This window comes from Meriones unguiculatus (genome assembly GCF_030254825.1).
Source record: "Meriones unguiculatus strain TT.TT164.6M chromosome 13 unlocalized genomic scaffold, Bangor_MerUng_6.1 Chr13_unordered_Scaffold_28, whole genome shotgun sequence".
Classification (NCBI taxonomy): Eukaryota; Metazoa; Chordata; class Mammalia; order Rodentia; family Muridae; genus Meriones; species Meriones unguiculatus.
Genome location: NW_026843644.1, coordinates 9,342,744 through 9,369,431, shown reverse-complemented (window position 1 = coordinate 9,369,431; position 26,688 = coordinate 9,342,744). Strand labels below are relative to the sequence as shown.

At 36.2% G+C, this 26,688-nt stretch overlaps 1 protein-coding gene across 1 annotated transcript; it reads right to left on the bottom strand.

Moving 5' to 3' along the window:
* Positions 1 to 1,079: 1,079 nt before the first annotated feature.
* LOC132650734 (vomeronasal type-2 receptor 26-like) lies at positions 1,080 to 26,208 on the bottom strand. The gene is made up of 6 exons (XM_060376070.1): positions 25,988 to 26,208; positions 18,992 to 19,283; positions 16,908 to 17,723; positions 12,102 to 12,329; positions 10,292 to 10,415; positions 1,080 to 2,007 (listed from the first exon to the last, which is right to left on the bottom strand). The coding sequence occupies exons 1-6, from the start codon at positions 26,206 to 26,208 to the stop codon at positions 1,094 to 1,096; spliced, it is 2,595 nt and encodes an 864-aa protein (XP_060232053.1). The 3' UTR covers positions 1,080 to 1,093.
* Positions 26,209 to 26,688: the final 480 nt, after the last annotated feature.

Genomic DNA, 26,688 nt, shown 5'->3' with positions numbered 1-26,688 from the left:
AATTCTGCCTTATGATTGGTTGTGCTTTTCAGTTATGATTGTTGGTGTAAAGAAAAGCTTCTTTCATCAGTCATGAATTAATGAAATTTTACTTATCTGTGAACTTTACTTATCTGTGTGCATTATTAAAAATATTTAGGTTACGATGTTTAGATTCATGAATGGACTTACATGTATTATAGGGATTTTATGTAGATAATTCAGAGAATGGTTGCTTAAAACTCACAAATATTTACTATTATTTCACCGACTTTCTTCTTTTATATATTTATCCATCTTCATATTTAGAGTTCCTCCCCCACATTATCGCAGTCAGATCAATTATACCCTGCCATTGTATGTTTTCTTGTTTCTACAGTTATTCCGTGGTGAATACTCACATCTGAACATTTGGAGCTAGATGCCGCAAAGTATAGAATGGGAGATATTTGTCTTCTGAATATGGGTTACCTTAATTATAATTTTTCTCTTACATATATTTATGGGTGATATTATCGATTTATCATGTTAAAGATATTTATGAGTTTCCATTTCTTACCTATTGTGAATAGAATAATAATAAATATGACTGAGCAATTATTTCTAAGTGGGGTATATAGTCATTTTTACATATGTAAAGGAAAAGAGAACAGGGTCATGCAGTAGATTTATTTTTATCTTTTACAAAATTCTCTATACCGATATCTGGAATGGCTCAACCTGTTTAAAAGTCCATTCCCTTTGCAGAGATCAACTTTTTTGCCTGTTATATAGAGAATATCAAATGCCACCCAATGCCCTGTTATACTCCTCAAAATAACAAAGAGAAGAAGTATTTAGTTCTTGTACTATTTATCTCAGTTACTGTCATTTAATTATATTTGGAATATTTAGATTGTATATGAATTGAATTCATAGGTAACATGCATAACATACTAAAATTTTAGCAGCAGCTTCACTTATGAAATAAAATGTCTGTGATTGTGAGACACAGTGAGGGGCTCTTATTTTTGTTTAAATATACATTTCATAAAAAAGTTTCTGAAAAGTAGGTAAATACTTTACTTTTAGTATACTAATGAGTTTTATTAGAGAAACCAATACATCAAAATGATCAGTTTTTGTATGCTATTTTTTTGTTTTTCAAACATCTCAATGAGTTTTTATCAGGTTTTAAGAGAATAATGTAGCACTTTGGGAAAAAGATGCACCCCAGCAGCCCTGCACTGGAGGCCAAGATGGAGAAGACCTCCACAGCCACCATGGCTTTGCCCTTGGTGCTCAGATAGACTGGGATGAAGGTGACCCAGACACTGCAAAACACCAGCATGCTAAATGTCAGAAACTTGGCCTCATTGAATGTGTCAGGCAGGTTCCTCACCAGAAAAGCCACAGTGAAGCTACCTAAGGCCAGGGTCCCTAAATAGGCCAGCACACAGTAGAAAGCAGTAACTGAGCCCTTGTTGCATAAAATGATGATATGATCATATTCAGAGTGTGCATCTCTGTCAGTATAGGGAGGTGAGGTTCCCAGCCAGACTCCAGAGAGAATGAGTTGGATCAAGACACAGACGGGGATGACAGCATTATAGACACCTGAGACAAACAACCTTCTCATTGTTCTTCCTGGTTTCATGACCCTAAAGGCCAGAATTACAGTTATAGTTTTTGACAAAACAGTGGAAATAGCCAAGGTGAAGACAAGTGCAAATGTTATCTGTTGAAGTATGCAGGAGGTTGTGTTTGGGAGGCCAATGAAGAGAAAGGAGCAGAGGAAACAGAGGAGGATGGAGATGAGCAGTATGTAGCTAAGAGTCCGGTTATTGGCCTTAACAATGGCTGAGTCTCGGTGTTTGAGAAAGATCCCCAGAACTGCAATTGTGCTGACAGAGAAGCAAAGAGCTGTCCATGCCAGAGCTATGCCTAGAGGATCCTCAAAGGAAAGGAACGTCACTTTCTTGGGAAGGCACTGGTTTCTCTCAGGGTTTGGGTACTCTTGAATTGGGCAAGGGATACACTCCTGCTGATCTGTGTGGAGAAATTGTATCAATATTTCACCTTATATAAGTACATATTCATTGTACATTAAATTCATTAAACTGCTTTCAAGTGATGTGTGTAATGTGGTGTATTCTGCTTCCTGTTACTGCCAAGGACATGAACTCTCTACAATTCGCATTTCTACTGTTTATCTTGTTTAGTTAAAAATAAGCTTTCTGCTCAACAGCTTATCACTGTTTCTCTAGGGTAGTGAAATCTATTTTACTCATATTCAGATAAAATAGTACTATCAAGTAAGCCTTCAAATGCTTTTATTGTTCTTTGAGTTTCTAAGAATGTGTACATTGTATTTTGATGACATCAATGTATAAAAATGCACTTTCTTGTTTCCATCATCATGGCTTCTTCTCATTTTTCTTCTTACTGTTTCAGTGGTTATTTGTTAATCCCATTCCTATAATTTTTCTAAGGTAACATGGTAATAAGTTAGGTCCCATCTCCATGAACTATGGAACAGTTCTAATTTGGTGGTAAATATACAACACTTGCATCAACAAACACCAGCTGTAAGCTCAGACCAATTATTACATATCTCAGCTGTGGAAGTTGGAAATAAATCTCTATAGTCTTTGACATCCTTTGACGCAGGATAGGACACTGTCTCTTTCATTTTAATTCCAGAATAATCCTGGGAGTTTGTTCTAATTTACACTCTTGTTCTTCAAGTAATATTCTGAAGAATAAAAAATAACCTACATGTCATAAATACCAGAAATCTATAAAAATGTTAAATCAGAAGGGGAGAATGACACAGCCATTTTCATTGAAATTGCTGAGAGTCATGTAGCACAGTTGCTTGATGCTATTCAAGCAAAGCTGTGCAGATTGTTACAATCATTGTTCTTCTATCTCTAACTTCTGTTTTTTGTTATTTTGTTTTGTGTGTGTGTGTGTGTGTGTGTGTGTGTGTGTTGCATTACTGTGGACTTTCTTCACTATGATTTAATTTCTTTTTTTTCCTACAGAAAAATTATGTCTGATTCTTTTTAAAATTAGGCATTTTTAAATTAATCGTACTTTATTCACTTTGTAGGTTGGCTGTAGCCCCGTTGCGCATTCCCTCCACACCTTCCCACCCTCATTTCCTCCAATGCCCCTCTCCAAGTGTGCTGATAGGTATGTCCTCCTCCCCTTCCCTCTGACCATAACTTATCTGGTCTCATCAGGACTGGCTGCATTGTAAGGGGAACAGGGACTGTCTCTGACATAAACTCAGTGGCTGGCTCTTTGATCACCTCCCCTGAATGGTGAGCAGCCTTACCAGGCCATAGAGGAAGACAATGCAGCCATCCCTGATGAGACATGAGCCTTATCAAAATACTAAACTTAACTTTTTCTGTCCACTGTCCACTGCAAAACTTCTTTATGCCCTAGAGATTATTAAGCAGAGGTAGCCATATAGGAAGATGAAGCCATTATTTCAGGAGTTTTCTTGGGGTATGTGCCCCTAAACAGTATATTGGGGCAGGGTAAACAAAGGCACTATGCGAAGCCTGAGAGGCCTGGAGATTCAGGTATTGATTTAAGATGCTTTTTTTTATAGGCTTAGAGCTCCTGGAAAATGTAGCTTAAAGATAGAAGATCAAAGGGGGTACACTCCTTATGGAATAAAACCTAGTAAATAAGATAGATTGACTTAAATAAGGTAGACTGATTTAACCTTTTTTCTACATTGTAGCATAGATGATGATACATATAGTAAAAAGAGCTGTTTATTTGTATTTGCTATGCATAAAATGATCATTTAAAATATTTTCTGTTTTTCTGGACTGCACTTATACTGTAAACAATTCCAACCTAAAAGCAGGCTTTCACATATTAAATGTGTTTTCTTTCAAGGAGACAGTCTTTAGATTCTTTAGAGTTATAGGGCTACGAATGATAATCAAATATGTTCTGTATGTACTTTTAAAATTGTAACTGAGCTTTGATCCCTGTATAATGAAAAATCAAACACCCATTCTGTACCACTTGTATAATCATTAATCAGTGTTTGTACTGTGAAACTTCTATAAACAAACAAGAGCCTTGTCAGCAAAAAGTCAGAGCCAAAGAAACATCTACATTTTAGTAGTCAGCTTCTAGATTCCCCTAACCACCACAGCTGACTAATTTCTTCTCTCTGACCCCTGATCTGCTCTCTGGAGCACCCTGTAGACAAACACCTCTCTTTTCCATGCTCAGTATTGCCCCACAGAAAGGCTCCTGGAACAACATCACAGAGAATGAACTGCCAACAATAGAGCATGCATGGGACAGATCTGGGCTCCCTGCACATAAAGACCAAGTTGTACAGCTTGGTCTCTATGGGGACACCTAACAGCAAGACTAAAGCTGCCTTGTGTAGCCTCAATAACAGAAGTTGTGCATAATTTTATTGCAACTTTAAATGTCAAGGCTGGTTGATATCCATGGGAGACTTCAATTTTTTTTTTGAAAAGAAAGGTAGGAGGGGCACATTGGGTAGGGAGGTGAGGTGAGAGAGAGGGTCTGGGAGGAGAGGTGTGAGCAGAAGCTCCATAGTACACAAACAAATTAATACTATAATAGAAAAAAATAATAACATTGTAATAGAAATGAATGAAACAGAAACAGAGAAAACAATACATAGAATTAACCAAAGGAAGAGCTGGCTCTTTCTGAAGATAAACAAAAATGACAGACCCATAGCTCAAGTAAATTAAAGAAAAAAATAGAGTACTCAAATTAACAGAATCAGAATTTACAGAAAAACGTTACTACAGAAACCAACAAAATTCAGAATATTCTAAAGAAATATTTTTAAAACATAATATATTCCAGTAAGCTTAAAAATGTACATGAGATGGATAAGTTTTAGATTTGCCCAAGCAACCATTATTCAAAGATGAATTCAACAAAACTTCAACAACCTAGATAGACTTAAACAGACCCACGAGGAAATTCAAAAGGTCACAAAAGGCTCCCACCAAAAAAGAAAAGAAGGATGAAAGATCAAAAAATGGAGAATTCAATATGGTGGAGACCAGTGTGCCCCATATCTGAGGGGCAGAGATTCAGATAATCTGAGACCAGTGTATGGACAAGTGGTTAGATCCAGAGCATCAACTTTGCTGCTTTCTGATCTGGACAGGTCATCCAGGGAATGGAGTTGATCTGATCTAGGCCCCCTGTGGCCATCTCATGGATCCAAGAGTAGTAAATTTTGGACCACCTGCACCTTCACATATTCCAGTGAGTTTGGATCCCCATATCCAGGGACTCTGTGCTTTAGCAGCCAGACTTCAGATCCCTCCTGCTCCCTGTGTTCCAGCTTCATGATTACTGGGAGAGCACCCCAGCCACCAAGCCACTGTTCTTCTACTCACCCCATGGACAGCAGGTGAACAATAGAATTTCAGAGATCCCAGATCCAATAAAACAGATCTCAGAGAAATCTGAGTAAAGGGAATACAGTTTGGGGCAGGCCTGCAAGTGGCAGCACAGCATTATTCTGAGGAATCCCAGGGATGCCACCTGGGGCACCTGAACCTTGATAATGATGAGCACCAGTACCTGCACCCCAAAATCCAGGTTTCCAAAGCATGCATACCCCGGTCCTTCAATTCACCAGCCTCTACACGTTTACACTGCCCTGTGCCTTGCCCTTCAAGATGCTGTCATCTAAACCATCAGCACCCATTCTAGAGCCACTGAACATTTGACATCTTCCTGAATACTACTCTAAACTCCAAAGACAGGAAGATCCAGGCTTTGGTGCAGTTTTCAGAAAAAACCAAAAACCAAAAAACAAAAAACAAAAAACAAAAAACAGGTAAGGCTACAGATACAGACAACCAGATGGCTAAAGGCTAGCATAGCAATGTAGTCAACAAAAACTGGGACATCCTGGCTCCACCAGAACCCACCCCCAAGAGCAATGGATAGTCTAATACAGCTGAAACACAGAAAAACAACATTAAATTTATGTTTATGCAGTTATTAGAGACACATAAAGAGGAAAAGAACAAAGGTCTCACAAAAATACAAAGAAAGACAAGGCAAACAAAGGGTTCCTGTGCATGCACACCTCTCTCCTTCAATTCACCACCCCCTACATGTGTATGTGTCCATACACTGTCTTGTGCCTCCCCTTTCAAGATGCTGTCATTCTTTGTATCTCATTCTTTGTATCTTAAGATGCACCCATTCGTGTGCACATTTGACATCTTCCTGATAACTACTCTAAACTCCAAAGACAGGAGGATCCAGTCTTTGATGCAGTTTCCAGGAAGAAACAGGTAAGGTTACAGACAACCAAATGGCTAAAGGCCAACAGAGAAACACAGTCAACAAAAACTGGGACATCCTGGCTCCACCAGAACCCACCTCTGAGAGCAATGGATATTCTAATACAGCTGAAACACAGAAAATGGACATTAAATCTATGTTTATGCAGTTATTAGAGTCATATAAAGAGGAAAAGAACATGTCTAAAGGAAATACAGGGAAATACAAGGCAAACAAAGAGAGGCCATCATAGACAAGAACCACAATTAAACAGGTGAACTAAATTATTAAAATTATTCAATTCTTGAAAACGGAATTTGAATCAATAAGGAAACACAGAGAAAACCCTGGAGATGGAATACTTAGAGAAGAGATCAAGTAACACAGAGATAAGCATCACCAACAAAATATAAGAAATGGAGGAGAGAATCTCAGGCATTGAAGATACAATTGAAGAAACTGATCTATCTCTCAAAGAAAATGTACAACCATAACAGTTCAAGGACTCCATGAAAACGTGAAACCTAAGAACAATGGGAATAGACTAAATAAATGATTCCAGGCTCCAAGGTGCAGAATATAAGTTTAATAAAATCATAGAAGAAAATATTTCCAACCTTAAGAAAGTGATAACCTTAAACTTACAAGAGGCTTACAGTACCACAAATAGACTAGACTGGAAAAGAATATCCTCTTGACATAAAATAAAACAATAAATCTACACAATGAAGAAAGAAATATCAAAAGCATCAAAGGAACAAGATCAAGTGACATGTAAAGGTAGGCCTATCAGAATCACACCAGACTTTCCAACAGAGGCCATGAAACCCAGAAGGTCCTGGGAAGATGTCATGCAGATGCAAAGAGACCACAGATGTCAAAGCAGACTACTGTACTCAGCAAAATTTAGGAGCAACAGAGATGGAGGAAACAAGATATCCCATGACAAAAGTAAATTAAAACAATATCTATGCACTATCCCTGACCTTGAGAAGCAACTAGAATGAAAACTCCAACACAATGAGATCAACTACACTTACGAAACACACGATATAGGTAACATGAGAACAAAAATCAAAAAAACAAACACACAAACACACTATCCACAATAACACCATGATAAAAGGAATTGAAATTCATTGGTGACTAATATCTATCAACATCAATGGAATGAGAAATCCAATAAAAAGACACATACTAACAGAATAGTTATGGAAACAAGATCCAACATTCTGCTGCACACAATAAACACACTTCAGCCCCAAAGATACACACTACCTTGGAGTAAAGTGCTTGAAAATGGTTTTCCAATCAAAAGGACCCAAGGAGAAAGTGGCAGTACCATCTTAATATCTAATAAAATAGTCTTCCAAACAAAATTAATCAAAAGAGTAGTGAAGGATACTTCATCCTCATCATAAAAAATCCACCATGAGGACAACAATATCTTGAACAACTGTGCCCCAAATAGAAGGGCACTTGCATTTATAAAGAAACATTATTGAAGGTTCAATCACACATCAGTCCCAACGTCAGTAATAATGGTAAACGTCGATACCTCACTCTCACCAAGTGATAGATCATTGTCACAGAAGCTAAACAGTGAAATAATGAAGCTTACATAGGTCATGAATCAAATACCTAATAGATGTCCTCAGATATTTTCGCCCAGACACAAATAGGCCTTCTTCTCCAAAAATGAAGAACTTTTTCTAAAATTGAACATATATTAAGGCACAAAGCAAGTCTTAACAGATACAATAAGACTGAAATAAGCCCTTGGATCCAATTACACCACCATGTTCTAAATCTGGACCTCAACAATGACAGAAAGAGCAAAATGCCTACACATAAAACATGGAACTTGAACAACTCAATAACAGGTGTCATGGGAGAAAAAAAGAAAGTAATTAAAGATTTTCTAGCATTCAATGAAAATGAAGGCACAACATGCCCAACTTATGGGACACAATGAAAGCAGTGCTAAGAGGAAAATTCATACCACTAAGTGCCTTCATATAGGAATTTGAGACATTTCATACAAGCAATCTAATGCTACAATTGAAAGACCTAAAAAAAAAAAGATGTACACAGGGCCAAGAGGAGTAGACATCTGGAAATAATAAAATTCAGTGCTGAAATCAACATACTAGAAATGATTCAAAGAATCAGCAAAACCAAGAGCTGTATTTTTGAGAATATCAACCAGAGAGACAAACTCTTAGCCAAACTATAAAAGGCAGAAAGACACTATCCAAATGAAAAAAATAAAAAACAAAAAGGATGATAGAAGGACAGAAACCGAGGAAATCAAAGGAATCATTAGGTCTTATTTCAAAAGTTTATACACCATAGAAATTTAAAATCTATATAAAATGGACAACTTTCTTGATAGATTCCACTTACCATAGTTACATCAAGATCAGGTAAATAAAATGTCCTATCTTCCCTAAGGAGATAGAGGAAGTCATCAAAAGTCCCCATCCAAAAAAACTCAGGGCCAGATGGTTTCAGCTCAAAATTCTACCAGACCTTCAAAGAAGAGTAAATTCCAATACTCTTCAAACTATCCCACAAAAAAGAAACAGAAGGAACATTAACAAATTGATTCTATGAAGCCACAGTTATGTCACAGTCAAGACCGAAGAAAGACATGAACTTCAGACCAATTTCTGTCATTAACACTGACACAAAAATACTCAATAAAATACTCGCAAACTAAATACAAGAACACATAAAAGATATCATCCACCACTATCACATAGGCTTTATCCCAGGCATGCAGGAGTGGTTCAGTCTATAGAATTCCATCAATTTCAACTACCACATAAACAAAGAGAAGTAAAAGAACCACATGATAATTTCTATAGAAGCCAAAATCCAACACATGTTCATATAAAAATTTTGGAGAGATCAAGGACACAAAGCACATACTTAAACATAGTAAAGCAAATATACAGTAACCCTATAGCCAATATTAACATAAACAGAGAGAAACTCAAATCAATCCCACTGAAATTAGGGACAAGGCAAGGCTGCCTGCTCTCTCCATATCTTTTTAATATAGGAATTGAAGTCATGTGTCACTCTGCAAGGAATTTGACTTATGCTAACATTAGATCTTAGAATATGAAGAATATTTAATTAATTTTTCAACATTTGGTCATTTGCAATAATACATAAAATCCTGTTTGTATTATGGTTGTCCAAGGATTGGCCTTTTTAATATAATAAATAGTAGATTCTCATCATTATATTGCTGTATTTCCCTTCTGACTTCTTATTTTTTTCATAAAATAATTTCATTTTAAAAATAATATAATTACCTCTTTATGCCTCTTCTTTTTCATTGCTCTAAACCTTCTGCCTGACCCACCTTATATTTATTCTCTCTCAAATACATGGGCTCTTTTTTTCATTAAATGTGTTTATTTGTGTGTGTTTTTGTATATAAAAACGCAACCTGCTCATTCCATATGATATTACTTATATATGTTATCACAGTTGACCACAACCCTAAACAGGTAGCCATATTTTCATTCACAAAGACTTGCTTTTTCTATTGTTGATACTGAAAATTACAACTGTGTTATAAATGCAGTTCAGTTTCTTGCGCATTCAGAAACAATTAGACATATACTTTTCCTAGAGTTATTTTAAGGCAGGAATCATTAGGTTTGTTAATCACAGAAATACAAATCAATCCTGGACAACAGGAGATCTCACACTTAATGGGGAACTCATAGCATGGAACACTGCAAGAACTGAGATGGCCATTCCATGCACCAAAAGGCAGGTTTTTAAAAGTAGGGTGCATATGACACAACACCCTGAGAATTGCCACTCTAAATTCACACATTGTGTGCCTTCAGCCATGATTACTGGATTTGGGGATGAGTGTTAGAGACATATGGAACAGCACTACATTATGACACCAAGGTCACTTCTTAACTTTCCCCATCTCCATTCCCAAGCATTTTGAGTAAAAGTATTATTTTTCTACCTGTCTGGTTGGAAATGTGCTGATCTGGACAAAATGCACAAGAAAAACAGCAGACCAGTCTTTCTTTTAGTAGAACTTTCCAGAATCCTGGACCACAGCTCTGTGTACATACTGATTGTGGAGTCTGAAGGCAACACAGAAAAACTAGTCATGATATTGAACATCAGTTTAAAATAGTTTAGGATAAATACATGTAACCTATGGAAATTGTATTTGTTTATGAGGAACTCTGAGGTTTTAATGTGGGAATGTAGAATGGTGATTTAAACTCACCATGTTTTCTAATACTAAATGTTCAACATCCCTTTATGGTGACCAAACTACAACTCTACTGCCTATGCTGTGTGAAATGTGTTGGACATCAGGATATCCTCTTCTGCGAGGCAGCAAGCCAGAACTTATTTTGTTGTATGAATTTTGGGACAGTTGGATTTTAAGACAAGAATCCAGTCATACTTGCCTCCAAGCACACTTTTTTTCTACCTTTATATTTCCATTCTTGTAGTAAAAACCATCCACTCTGATTCAGCTGCAAAAGGAAGTTCAATTTTCTCATGAAAATGGTTTGGCCATTGGTGAATTATAATCGGTTACTGTGACTTTTACCCTTAACACCCAATGCTAGAGATTGTTCTATGCCTTTCTTTTCAAATGTTTGTGATGTCATCAAATGGGACTTTCACCAGTTACATTCTTAATCACAAAACTACTAAAATCCTAATGCAATTTTAGTTTGTTATATGTTAGAAATATTGTCGGACAGAAAATATTTCTATCTTAGACCTCTTCTCTGCCTTGGTTTGGATTCAGTTTCTGTCTATTGATATGTACATATTAAGAAGAATATGTTTCTGGATAACTGGATCAGCTGTTAAGAGTGCATACAGCTCTTGAACTGAAATATGGCTACAGTTCCTGACACACATATTCGGCAGCTCATACACATTGTTTACAGAAATGTCTTATGTCCAAATTTATAATATATTAATAATTTATTAATTATTTATGCTAGCTCACAACCTTGTAAATTTATTGATATGCTTGAGTATTAATTGTGTGAATGGAAGGATGCTTGAGCATCAGCTAACCTTTATATTTAATATGTGAAAATCTACATAAGTTTGTGTGCATGTGTGTGCTTATATATAGAAACACACATACATGCCTTTATAAAACTATGAACACTCGATCATTCATTCACTGCATTATGAACAAAAACAAACATTCAAATCCAATTCATCTAATTCTAGCTAAGAAATTAGCTGACATTATGTGCGCATTTATATGTATGTGTATGTATATATACATATATGTATGTATATGTGTAAGTATATATACATATATGTAATTCTGAAATATTGGTTCATTTCTGATTTAATGTTATCAAACAGAACTAAAGATATGTTTTAGTATTTAACATGCTTGCCACATAAGCAGGAAAACATGAATTTGATAATGATGAAAGGATAAAAGAAAAGTTGAGTGCAGAAAAATAGGACTGTAATCCAAATTTTATGATCATTAAGACAGAGAGAGAATCTAGGTAATGAGTTTAGCAAAATCAGAAAGCAAGGGTTTCACACAGATAAAAATAAAGTTGACAGCAAATGATAACCACAGTTGACTCAGGACTTAACAAGCACACATGCTCATGTGCATGAACACCCACACACTAGCTCATAGTCACAATAGAACTAAGAAATTAAAATTTCACAATTATTTTAAAATTTCAAAGAATCATTACACAATCATATTTTATAATTCTTTAAAAATAATTCCCTTCATATTAAATACTGAAAAAATTCCAGACCTCTTTGAAGTTGCTTGGCCATTGAATCAGAACTTCATTGATGAAAAAGCCTTGATCTTGTGCATTCTTGAAGACAAACTCTCCCACTTTAAGTAGTAATACATTTTCAATACTATATGCAATAAAGTTTTGTATATCATATGTTTCCATAATATTCTTGTTCTCATCAAAGCTTATTTCATCTCCAGCTGTATTTATAAATTTAATTTTCCTCAGAAATCGATGCAGCTGAAGAGAGACATCATATGATATGAGTGGCCCACACAGATTACTGGCTGACTTTAAAGAGAAGTTCATTTTCCCTCTCTCTAACATGGCTTTCTTTTCCTAAGTGCTTAATTTGTTTATCTGTCTTCCCACTTGTTTAGTGAGATTAAAATTATTCCCCATAGAAACAGTGCAAGAGCTACTGAACACAAGTAGAAATATTGTCTATGAGATGGAAGATAGTATAGTGTGTATCATGTCCATAGTTGGAAAAAGGTCCTGTGTCTTTTTCCAGCACCAGAAAATAATACTTCCATTTTGAAGATGTAGATACGAAGAGGATCCAAATTGAGGCACCCGGTGCACATGGTAACTAAGGCTTTGACTGTAGTGACTTCATAGCAAGTGAGAGGCCGTGCTGTGAACTTGAAAATTCCAGTGTCTCTGCTTCAGAACTATACAGAAGTTACTAGAAGAAAAACCCCAACCAAGGGAAGTAAACAACACCCAAAGAGACACAGAAAATAAATAACACCGCTGCTGAAAAAACAAAATAAGACAAACACACAAACTCAAAGAAATCATAAAAATCAAAACCACAGGCAGTAGCAATCATTAATTATTAATATCACTCAACATCAATGGACTCAATTCCTCAACAAAAAGACACAGAGTAACAGAACGGATGTTGAAACAGGACTCATCAATGTGATGCATACAAAAAAACACATCTTAAAAACAAAGGAGAACATTACCTCAACGTGAAGGGCTGAAAATAGGTATTTCAAGGAAACTGACCCAAGAAGCAAATTGAAAGAAGCCCTCCTAATATCTAATAAAATAATCTTTTAACTGAATTTATTCAAAACACATATGAAAGGACACATATCCTAGCAAAAGGATACATATGATAGCAAAATCCACCAAGATGATATCTCAATTCTGAATATTTTGGTCCAAATACAAGGGCACCTACATTTGTAGAAGTAACATTACTAAAGCTTAAATCATACACAAATACAACCAGAGTCATAGAGGGAGACTTCAAAACCTCACACTCACCAAAGAATAGGTCATAAAGACATAAACTAAACAGAGAAACAATTAAACTAACAAAAGCACAGATCAAATGGATTTACCATGCTTGCCACATAGGCACAGATCAATGGATTTACCATGCTTGCCACATAAGCACAGATCAAATGGATTTAACATGCTTGCCACATAAGCAGGAAAACATGAATTTGATCATGATGAAAGGATAAAAGAAAAGTTGGGTGCAGAAAAATAGGACTGTAATCCAAATTTTATCCACAGAATTTTCACCCAGAAAAAAATGAATATACCTTCTTTTCAGCACCTCACAGAAACTTCTTCTAAAATGTGCATTGACTTGGTAAGAAAACAAGCATCAACAGGTACAAGAAAATTGAAATAACCCTTTTATCTTACCAGACCACCATGGATTGAAGCTAGATTTCAATAACAATGGAAACAAGAGAAAACCTAAAAAATAAAAATAAAATAAACTCATGGAAACTGAACAACTCAGTGACCACTGGGTCAGCAAAGAAACAAATTAAAGATTTTCTAGAATTAAATAAAAATGAAGGGACAACATACCTAAACGTTTGGGACACAGTGAAAGCAGTGCTAAGGAAATGTTTCAATACATTAAGTGCCTTCCTAAAAATAATTAACAAATTCTCATAGTAGCAATTTTAAAAACACATGTAAAAGCTCTAGAACAGACAGAAGTAATCACACCCAAGAGGAGTTGACAGCAGGAAAGAATCAAACTCATGGATGAAATCAGCATCATAGAAAAAAATGGAAACAATACAAAGAATCAGTGAAACCAAGAGCTGTTTTTTTTTTGAGAACATCAACAAGATAGACATACCTCTAGACAAACTAACAAAAAGTCAGAGAGACAGTATCCAAATAAATAAAATCAGAAATGAAAAGGGGGAATAACTCCAAAGAATCATTAGATACTATTTCAAATGACTATTCCACAAATTTGAAAAATCTAAAGGAAATGGAAGATTTTCCTGATAGATTTCACTTACCAAAGTTAAATAAAGATCAGGTAAGCAGGTTAAAGAGTACTATAACCCCTAAGAAAATAGAAGCAGTCACCAGAAGTTTCCCACCCCCCGAAAAAAAATCCCAGAAGCAGTTGCCTTTAGCATGGAATTCTACCAGACTTTCAAAGAGGAGCTCATAACAATACTTCAGAAACTATTGTACAAAATCAAACAGAAGGAACATTGCCAAACTCATCCTATGACTCCACAGTCACACTGGTACCTAAACCACACAAGGACTCAACAGAGAAAGAAAAGTTCAAACCCATTTCCATTATGGACTTTGATGCAAAAATACTCAGTAGGATACTGGTAAAACCAGTCCAAGACCATATCAAATACATCATTCACTATGATCAAGTAGGCATCATCCCAGGGATGCAGTGATGATTCAACATATTTAAATCCATCACTGTAATTCACTGAAAGAAAAAAAGTTAAATAAACATGTTCATCTCATTAGATAAAAAAAAAAAAAAACTTTAATAAAATCGTGCATAACTTCAGATAAAAGCCCTGTAAAGATCAGGGATACAAGGCCCTAGTAAACAAAATAAAGGTGATATAACAACAAGCCAATAGCCAAAATCAAATTAAATGGGGAGAAACTCAAAGCAATTACACTAAAGTCAGGGACAATACAAGGCTCTTCATAGTTTTTCAGTGTAGTACTCTAAGTTCTCGCTAGAACAATAAGACAACTAAAAGAGATCAAGGGGTCCAAATTGGAAAGGAAGAAGTCACAATATCCCTATTCACAGACGATACACTAGTAGATATAAGTGATCCACAAATTTTACCAGAGATGTTCTACAGTAGACAAACCCCTTCAGTATGCTGGCTGCTATAAAATTAACTTATAAATTCAGTAGTCCACCATGACATTAAATAATAAATGGGCTTATAAAAATTAGGAAAACAACATACTTCACAATAACCAGAAATAATATAATATATCTTGATGTAACTACCCAAGCAAGAGAAAGACCTCTATGGAAAGAAATTCACATCTCTGAAACACAAAAACAATGAAAAAGATACCAGAAGATGGAAAGATCGCCCATGCTCATGGATCAGTAGAATTAACAGTAAAAATGACCATCCTACTAAAAGCAATTTACAGATTGGATGCAATTACTATCAAAATACCAACACCATTTTTCACAGACCTTGAAAGAACAATTGTCAATTTCATATTGAACACAAAGACAAATACAGAAACACAGAAGAGCTAAAACATTTTTTGTATAATAAAAGAACTTCTGGAGGTATCTCGGTCCCTGACTTCAAGTTTTATTACAGAGAAATAGTAATAAAATCTTATGGGACAAAAGGAAATCAGTGCTAAGAGGAAGTTCATAGCACAAAGTGCTGCCAGAACGAAGTTTGGGACATCTCATACAAGCAACTTAATGAACCACCTAAAATCCCTCGGAAAAATAGAAGCAGACACACCCAAGAGAAATAGACCAATAGTAATAATCAAACTCAGAGCTGTAATCAATAAATTAGAAACAAGGAAATAATTCAAAGAATCAATGAGACCCACAGAGCTATTTCTTTGAGAAAATCAACAAGATAAACAAACCCTTAGGGAAACTAACTAAAAGGCAGAGAAAAACTATAAAAAATCAGAAATGAAAAAGGGGACATAACGAAAGATACTAAGGAAATCCAAATAATCATTAGATCTTACTACAAAAGCCTATATGCCAAAAAAAAAAATTGAAAATCCAAAGGAAATGGAAAATTTTCTTGATAGATTCCATTTACCAAAATTAAATCAAGATTGGGTAAATAGATCAAATACTCCTATATGCCCCAAGGAAATAAAAGCAGTCTCAAAAGTCTCCCTTACAAAAAAACACAGTGCAAGAGGGTTTAAGTAGAGAATTTTACAGACTTTCAAAGAAGAGCTAACTCCAATTCTCTTCAAACTATTCACCAAAATAGAAACAGGAGGAAAATTACAAAACTCATTCTATGAAGCCATAGTCACCTTGATACCTAAACCTCACAAAGACCCAGCAAATAAAGAGAACTTCAGACCTATCCCTCTTATGAACATTGATGAAAAATATACTCAATAAAATACTTGCAAAATGAAACCCAGAACACCTAAAAGATATCATCCATCATGATCAAGTAGACTTCATCCCAGGCATGTAGGTTCAATATACAGAAATCCATCATTGATATCAATCATATAAACAAAGAGAAGGAGACAAACCACATGATCATCTCCTTAGATGTCAAAAAAGCATTTGACAAAATCCAATACCCATTCATGTTTAACTAAGTCTTGGAGAGATCAGGGATACAAGGCACATTAATGACAATATACAGCAAGCATAGAGCCAACATCAAACTAAAATGAGAGAAACTTAAACCCATTTCCATTTTAACTTATACTTTTAAATATAAGATGAAAATATTTTATTGGCTTGACCAGAGTAAATTTCTAATAATGTAAGATTCTAAGCTTCTCCTGATTATGAGTGAGGCTTACCTGCCATGGTAGAAGCCAGTCTGTGTTTCTGTCTTCTTTAGATCCCATTTCAGTTTTGCTCAATAGCATTCTATTTAGGGCATGGGCTACTGCATACACTGCACTCCATATGGAATAGCTGGGCTCAGAAGTATTTATCACATCATTTATTTTATCCTTAGTCTTTAGGGAAATATTCACTGCACAGGGTTTATGATTTCCACAGAGTGAAGCAAGAGGTGAACAATTAAAATTGTCAATCCAGAATTTAGAGAAGTAAACATCTCCTGGGTAATGGAAGGGTGTAAGTGCCTCAAGAAAGTGCTTGAAGCCAGGGATAGTTCTTTTCTTTGAAAATGAGAAGCTTCCACTGAATAGGTTTATCACAACAAACTTTTCATTTATTATAGACTCTAAGTATGGCGATTGTGGCTTTGCCAAGATCCACACCTTCTTTCTGGTTAAAAAGATATGAATGTCTACACAGAAGAACAGCAAATCATCTATATCACCATAGAATAAATTCACATTTACTCCTGTATGTTGTTTTAAGTTCAGCAAACCATAATCATATTTTAAACTAGACTTCCAATTATCTGGGAGTTTTTCTGTAAAAGCCACACAGATATCTTCTGATACCATCTTTACTTTCAGGTCAGAGAGAAACTCCCTTCCTCTCTGATCATCAGACACAATGAGCCCCACCCACTTCCAGCCAAAGTGGAGCAATAAAGAGATCAACCCTTGGGCTAGAGCTCTGTCTTTAGTAGACATCTGGTAAAGAGATGGGAATGTATCTTTGTCACTAAGCATGGAATCAAATGGTCCATATGTGACCTGAAGAAGCAAAGAAAAAAAAAGATTCTGAGTTTCAGGCATTTAGAATCATCATCCTGAGTGAGGAAGTGACTTCATTATTCAAATATGAGGGTTAAAGGACTGAATATTGTTAAGGAGGATGTTTTCTGTGAGATTAGCTTGTCTCTCAGTCATGTGGTGGAATACAGTCTTCAAATACCATAGGCTCCAAAGTTACTAAGATGTCTGAAGCAGCCCATAAGTTGTTCATTGGCTTGAAAGGCATGATAGATCTCTCTTGTTGCAATAACAATGCAAAAAATTATCTGATGTAGAGGAGGACTACAGAAAACATTAACAGGTACTTTCTAGTCACATAACACCATATTTCCAAGAACCTTCATCTTTAGGAAAGCAAATATGGAAAGAGACTAACAAAGTTTTTAGAGATTTAGTTTCCTAAATTAAAGTGGTGCAAGTTGTGAAGATCTGGGGCCACATTGCCAGGGGTTATTGCATCATCCCTCTTGATAGTTTTGATAGAGACAAAACTCAGATAGATGTAAATTATTGTCTTTTGTTTTTTGTTACATTAGGTTAAAACACATTTACGAATTATTTGACTGAGTGACAACAATGAACATTATCGTGTGGGTTTTTTAATCTTGATTATTGCTGACTCCTGTGCTCACCAAGTATTTTTTCTGTTTGTAGTAAATACTGCTGATGGATGGACTTCTTCAGTGTTGCCTGGCAAGGGTCAATTGTGGCAATCTATCCAAGTTTTTGGTCTCTGTGGATGCTATTCTGAGATCTACTTTTCTGAATGAGCTCATTAATTCCTTGAAAGAATTTCATCAGTGATGACTTGAAGAGTTTTCCAAAATCTTTAGTTACATGTCCTGAACTTTCTTTTTGCATATGTCAGATATTTACAACTGGAGGAATTTTGAGATGTTTATATGCTAGATTGGGTAGTTAGGTATCTTTGCTTTAGAATTTGACTTATGATCAAATGCAGACGGAGTATCCACAGTACATCATCCATTGTTTGGAGATAGAATCATGGCTACTACTAAGTGATATGCTTAGAAATTCCCATAATTTACTGTTAATGCTTTTTACCACACTCTGTCACCTTTTAACTATTGTCATATCAAAGTAATTAATTCACTGCTATTTGAAATCTGCCTACAATAAACATAATTCTCTTCTCTGTGTTCTTTTGTTTGTTTTGTTATTGTTATTGTTTTTGTTTTGGTCAGATCTAACATGTGATTGTGCTCAAAAATAGACTCCTAACTTACTTGTGGGACTTTGTAGAGCTCTGAAAGTGTTGCAATTGAAGCAGAAAATTCCGGCTTGGTTCCTGAAATAATTCCTAGAGCGTTGTGTTGAGTTTTGCATTTGTAGTTAGGGATATGCTCACTCCTTCCAGACAGCCACATCAGAGGGCCCTCTAAGGTTTCTTTATTAGAATTAAAGGCATTGTAGATGTGGAAACCCAAGGTCATATTGGGAAGCAGGTTTGAGTCCTTATTGATCTCTTCAATGGCAAAGTATAAGGACAGCATATATTGATAGTTTTTCCATTTCAGTCTAAACCAGAGGAACAGAATGAAGAGTATAGTCACTACATTTTTTTTCTCTGAAAGTGTTAATCAAATTCAGAAACCTAGAGGTCCTAGCCCTTGACTTTTCCTGTGACATGTAAATCTTGTGTGAATAAAACCTTAACAACTCAGGAATATCATGGAATGGCTCTTAAACTCTCAGAAATTGAACTTTATCTAATTTTTGGTGTACATTTAGTGCATAACATGTCACTTGCTTGTATCTTATGATTATTGAATACATAGGTGCTTATGATTTTTCTGTTTGTGAAAGCATTGGGTTATGGAAGAGTCATTAAGTTGTTCACCAGGAATATAAGTAAGAGCTTCATATCCTTTATTTTGTAATGATTCAGTTTCACACTCACTTATGGAAATTCTAACAAGGTTATATGCACTCCTACTGTTAAAGTGTCTCTTTGTGTTAAAGATGTCGTGGCATCTATCTATAGATAGACTCCCTTGAATAAAAGCTAGCATCAGTTCTCCATGCCCACAAGGTGGCCTTGGAAATATGTGTGGCTCCAGTTCATAAGATTCCTTCTGGCATCTTTGGGCACCAGACACACTGTGCTATTCACACATTTATAAGAAGGTAAGCTCTCAAATACATGAAATAAAAATAAATAAACATGTGCAAAATAGTGTTTTGGGGGCTTGAAAAATGACTGAGATGTTATGACTACTTGCTGCTCTTGTGGTGGACTCTGATTCAAGTCACAGTTGACAGTTTTAGGTTCAAATAATATGTGACATCAGTCCTAGGGGATCCATGTCCTCCACTGGCCTCTGAAGGAATGATGTACAAAAGTGGTATACACACAAACATGTAGGCAAAAACCTATAAACATAATGTAAAAATTAACATATCCTTACAAAAATGTAAAAAGTAGTAACTAAATGAAAAGCGTTTCTCTAAGATCACATATAACATGAATGAGTAGAGTTTCCTGGGTAAGGCTGTGAAAAAAAAAGTAAGTTAAACTAGCATATAGAAGAGAGGAGAAATGGGATTATATTAAGACAGTGAAACAAAATTGCTCACTGTGAGAAGATATGAACTTTGGTGCAGGTAGGTGGGCTAAACTATCTCATTCACAGCCTTCAGTGCTTGGGGATGGTTCCTCAGAAGCTTCTTTCAAAATCTGTTGTAGGTGACCCTATAGAGGGAGCTTACCAGAAATCATGGGCCTGAAATCCACTCGGTTCTCCTGGAGGAACAATTCTACCTTAAGACCTGCCATTACCAGGAAGAAATGCCATTTGGTTGCACTGCACTAATATGAGGTCTATGGTTAGATGCTTTGTTAAGAGAGAATCTATTGGTCAAAGCAGGCAATTAGGAAGAAGTGAGAGAAAGAGAATTAGTCTTCCCCAAGGATTATCCCATACTCAATATTGAATTGTATGAATGTATACATGTATCAGTGAGAACTCCTGGAAAGACCTGTGTCTACAAAGACTGGCTATAAAAACTTAATTTATATGGAGAGATTGGAATGTTGTAGTTCTAGGGGCTCATTACCATAGTCCAGGCTACCTGCAGCACCCTAGTAGCTATTTCTCTGCTGTTGAGATGATCTTCTATAGCTAATGAATAAAATCATTTTGGAATATAGTAACCCAACACACCACTTGCTCCTGCCAATCTAAAAGACAAGAATAACATCACATAGCATCTTGGGCCTGTACGATAACTTGCTGTAACCTCCTCCCTGATGTTTCCAGGAATGCACTGGATTAATAGCTTTTTTTAAATTCTGTTACTATGAAAAATACATGAAGCTGCTTCTACATTGTAACATGGAAATTGGAATAACGTAAATTGTGTTCATAGACTCTCCAATTTATTCAACAATAAATTCTCTCTTTTTTACATTTGAGCTGAGGGATAATGTTTTTCCAGTCACATAAAAGCAATACTAAAGACTAAAGAATGGATTCAGTTGGTTATATCTGTATACATATTCATTTGTTTATCTGTGACAGGAACTCCACAAGAAGATCATCAGGGCTAATCAACAAGGGCCTAGAGGAGCCTATGGATCCGGAAGCACCCACCAATAACAATGCATGGTCTGGACTTACGTTCTCTCTATATAAGTAGCTGATGGGCTTATTAGGCTTCATGTGGGCCTACTAGTTAGGGGAGTTGGAGATATCTCTGTCATGGAATGTTTTCCATTTGTTGATCACTTTCCCCTGATGAAACTTCCTTAAGAGAACACAGGGTAGATAGGTGAACACAGTCATCATGAGACTACAGGAGCTGGGGTGTGTAGGTATGAGGTAGAACAGGGGAGGGGGATGTAAGAGAGAAGATGGGAATAGGAAGAGAGGAGGGTTGGGTGTGTGACCAATATGTAAATTGAATTAATTAATAAAAAATATCCAAGTGAAAAATATGGAAATAAATTAGATGCACTCCATCAAACCCCTCAGAGAGTTCTGCTGAATATGGATTTAAGGAATTTAATGAAAAAAGACTTTCTCTGATAGACTTCTAGAGTCAGTAGCTATGCCTATCCACACATAAGATAGGCAGAAATGATCTTTTCTTTGATCATATTTCAACTGTGGTAATGCTGACAAATGAACCATGAATTGTCATATGCTTCACCGATCAATCCCTGCCCAGCATATGGACATTGTTGAGTTAATTTCCCTACTCTCCCTGGCCAAGTTAGGTTACTTTTCCCAATTTGCCCTCCACAGAAAAAATCTTTCAGACCTCACTAGTCTGGTAATTGAAGGCTGACGATATTCTGTGTGGCAACTGAAGCCTTAGTGTTGTCTTGGATGACATCCAAACACTGTTAAACTCTGCTCTCTGCAAAGTCTTTGAGATTGTCATGGAGGATCCCAGACTGGGTGCCCAGATATCCCTTAAGTCTATCATTTTGAATGATATAGAGGCCATTTGGATTATACTTACTGCTCAAATTTTACCCCTCTCAGATCTCTTGACATGTTAACAGCAAGTTGTCAGTGTAGAAGTTTAGCAGAGCCAATGAAACCTTAGGCATCTCCTCTGAACAAGACTGCAGCTGCATGGTTAATCCATATCATACAAAAAAGTATGGCCTTTTTTTTCTACAGATACTAAGTTCCCTGATGAAGAAATCATTACCTTGCTGGCTTCACACTGAAAAATCCAATCTCACAATTTGAATGAAATTCAAACTGAAGATACTAATACCTAACAGTTTATTTTTTACAGTTCTTTCATTGAAAAGAACTTGATTGTCAATCATTTATCCCAGTAATCAAACAAATTTGTCTCCTGGTAAATGCCTGGATGGGGGACACAAACACTGATTTTTTGTAAATATCAGATCAGTGATACTGGTGTTAATGTAATCAGGTTAAACCTACTTCCATTAAACTTGGCAGGACTATAGAATGACACTATTTTTTAGTTCATGAATTCTACTTTTCAAATATATTAAAGCTTTGGGTGAGATAAAATCTCAAAATATCACTGAGAATCAATCAATCAATCAATCAATAATATGAGATTAGTATGCTGCATAGATTATGCCAGATTTTAAAAGTTATTTTGTTTCAGAGTATAGCTTTTAAAAAGAAGTGTTAGGAGTTGGAGAAATGGGTCAGAGGTTAAAAGCACTAACTATTCTTGCAGAGGGCCTGATTTATATTCCAAGTACCCACATGACAGCACACAGCTGTCTGTAATTCCAGGTCCAGGAGATTTTACACCCTCCTCTGGGCTCCAGGCAAGGATTTGATGCACATAAATTTATGCAAGACAAATACCCATACCCATAAAAAATTTAAAATGAAAAATATAATTTTAAAAAGTAAAATGAAGTGAAAAAAAGTCTCACAGAAATGGAATATGTGTGACCCAAATACAGGAAAAAAAAAACATTTTAAGGGGACCAGAATGTATTCCAAATATATTAGGAAGGGGACCAGAAAAGATGGCAGTGAGACAATGGAATATTATTCAGCAATAAAAAACAAGGAAATCATGAAATTTGCAGGTAAATGGTGGGATCTGGAAAAGATCATCCTGAGTAAGCTAGCCCAGAAGGAGAAAGATGCACATGGTATATACTCGCTCATATAGACATATAATATAGGATAAACCTACTAAAATCTGTATACCTAAAGAAACTAAGCAAGAGAGAGGACTCTTGCTAAAATGCTCAATTCCTATCCAGAAAGGCAAGGGGGATGGACATCAGAAGGAGAAAAGAGGAAACAAGCCAGGAGCCTGACACAGAGGGCCTCTGAAAGGCTCTGTCCTGCAGACTATCAATGCAGATGCTGAGACTTATGGGCAACCTTTGGGCAGAATGCAGGGAATCTTATGAAAGAAGTGGGAAACAGTAAGATCTGGAGAGGACAGGAACTCCACAAGGAGAGCAACAGAACCAAAAAATCTGAGCACAGGGGTCTTTCCTGAGACTGATACTCCAACCAAGGACTATGCATGGAGATAACCTAAGACCCTTGCACAGATGTAGCCCCTGGCAGTTCAATGTCCAAGTGGGTTCCATTGTAATAGGAACAGGGACTGTCTCTGACATGAACTGATTGGCCTGTTCTTTGATTATCTCCCCCTGAGGGGGAAGCAACATTACCAAGCAACAGAAGACACTGCAGCCACTCCTGATGAGACCTAATTGACTAGGGTCAGAAGGAAGGAAAAGAAGACCTCCCCTATCAGTGGACTTGGGAGAGGCATGCATGCAGAGGGTGGAGGAAGGGAGGGATTGGGATGGGAGGAGGGAGGGAACCATGGGGGGGATACAAAGTGAATAAAGTGTAATTAATAAAGAATAAAAAAAAACAAACAAACACTTTAAAGTTGATGTAAAATTTGAATATCTAAGAAACTGATTTAAGATATGTAATTGCAAGTTGTAAATATCTGAGAAAGTGGTTTAAAGTATGTGAAAATGAGAGTTAAAGATTTTAAATTTTCAGAGATTGAAAATATTAATCGCTGGAGTTCTGATATGCTATGAAAACCACCATGTGAAAGCACTGGATTCTCTCTCATAGTTACAGAATCAAAAGTTTTATTGTCCTTTCATTCCTGCTGAAGACATACTTCAATGATTTTCATTGTGATGAAATCTTATCTGTTATTAAATATACAGAGAGGAAATATTGTTCCTTTTTTAACCCCAGAACCAACCATCCTACTTGGTGTCCAAGGTTTAGCTGTAAAGCATGAATTTAACCCAGCTGTTTATAGATGCTTGTTACCTGTTTTTCCTAAAGTGATGATTGCAGTGTAAATTAGAGATTGGGGTCATGTTAATATATTAAAAACTTTTATATCTGTGGGTAAACTTTAAAAACTATAACTTAAGCTTCAAGGAAATGAGACTTGATCCATCTATCACAGGTGAAACAAAATCTACATTAAGACTTCTGTCAATTAACACTTCAGTCTTTTCTACCTACTGCCTATCCTAAGGATGGGCTGCTTCCTTTCTCTGGTGTTGTGATTCCTTCTCTCTCTGGCTGCAATGGGCTACTGAGCTATAGTTTCTCTGTCTTGTGAAAGCATTCTTAATAGTGCTTTACTTCCAAAATAAATCAGACATCTTGGTTTTTTTCTATTCTAGTATTCCATAACACTACAACTACCTGGTCCACAGGCTTGTATGTTTGTTTCCTGCTCAGAGAGGAAATATGTACTGAGGTTTCAAGAAGACACTTCATAGCAAAGGACCATCCTGATCCCAAAATTCATGTTTAAATGAACACATGTGCCAATCATATCAACAGAAAAACAGGTAACATGGAAAAGCCGAATGATTCCTCCACAGTATCATAAATAACCAACAACTGAACTCACAGTTTCTCAAAGAGTTAAATTGGCAGATGAATACTTCAGATAGTAAAAAAGATGAGTAACACAAAAGAAGACAGGAGCAAACAATGAAATAATGTGGATATTGAGAGAAGAATCAACTGTGTACAGGAGAATTTGGAATAGCAATAGAATAAATAGCAATCCACGGGAAAGTCTCGGTACCATAAAAGACAAATTCTAAGACAAAATTGAGATTCTGAGGGGGGGAGAAGCAGATACAAATGTTGGAAATGAAAATCATAAAACCTTCAAAACACAAAGCACTGCATTTCAGACATGAATGGCATGACTGTCAGAACACTTCATTACAATATCAATGGTAAATAAATAAGTCAAAAGTATGACCACAGTATCTAAACTCTGAGATACTTTAAATATACTACAGCCAGAACATGTGGAACAGGAGATGCTAAGATCTGAACTAAGGTCATAAGTGTATTCAAGTTCATTTCACCACAAAATCTCCAAGTCCCTGGAAAGAAACAGATACTCAAACATAAGACATTTAGATGGCCAAATAGAGGTGAGCAGAGTGGAATCTTATCTTGATATATTAGAGACAATGTGTTAAAAATATGTAAGTCTGACCATGGAATCACACCATGGAGCGGACACAAAAGTAGGTTATTTCTCTCTCTGATTTCTTCCTGACTGGAAACATAACAAAGAGAAATGGAAATGTTTGCAAATCTACAATGAAGCAGGAAAATGTGAAACAGACTTTCATATTCCTCCTTATATAGTTCATTATTCTCAATGGAGTACATGAGATTAGCAGATCATGTACTATCTTTTCTCCAGAACAAGCATAACACATTCAAACAAGTACTCACAGAAAGGTCCTCCATAGTAGACTTGGTTCACTCTCAAAAAGGTTCTGGACATCTTGGGGTAGATGGACTGGGATGTGAATGGGGATAAATGTACCAAGGATAATATCTGCCTCCATGTAGGTGCTGGGCTCCCAGTAATAATCACAAGGGAGCAGAGAAATCTCCATTGATGTATACACAGGTTGCAGGAATAGGATGAGACCAAGCAAAGGAAGGGACATGTTAGGCTCATCACAACACAGAGACAGTCCCCTGCATCTAGTCTAATCCAAGACTATTGACTTATGTCATGGAACAGGCTCAGATCTCAATAGTGTCAGGGAAGTCTTTTTATGCTCCAGCTGCTTCCTACAGTTGTTTCAAGCTATCAGTCTGTGCACACCCTATGGTTCTCATGACAGGCCAGCACAATGAGGGTCCAGACAACTGAGGGTCACAGTGCTGAGGTATTTCTGTCACTATAGCCAGACTTGCTCTGAATTTGCTCTCTTTTTATTGTTCTATTTCCCTGTCATCCATGTGCTCTGGGAATTCCATAGTCCTGAGGCTCTGCATCTGGTTCTTCTATGTGGGTGTAAAACATGTTTGGTTCTTTCTTTCCTCCCAAAACTGTATGATTTCATCATGGTCCACAGTGACTTTGGACAGCACGATAGTCTGAGATAAAATTTTAGGTCATCAAAAAACAACTTGTTTGATTT

Coding starts and splice junctions, on each gene's coding strand:
- LOC132650734 (XM_060376070.1), bottom strand. CDS start 26,208: ATGTCCCTTCCTTTGCTTGGTCTCATCCTATTCCTGCAACCTGTGTAT. Junction 17,724..18,991: donor AGCTCTACAAAGTCCCACAA/GTAAGTTAGGAG, acceptor TTGCTTCTTCAG/GTCACATATGGACCATTTGA. Junction 2,008..10,291: donor GCACATTTCCAACCAGACAG/GTAGAAAAATAA, acceptor TTCTCCACACAG/ATCAGCAGGAGTGTATCCCT.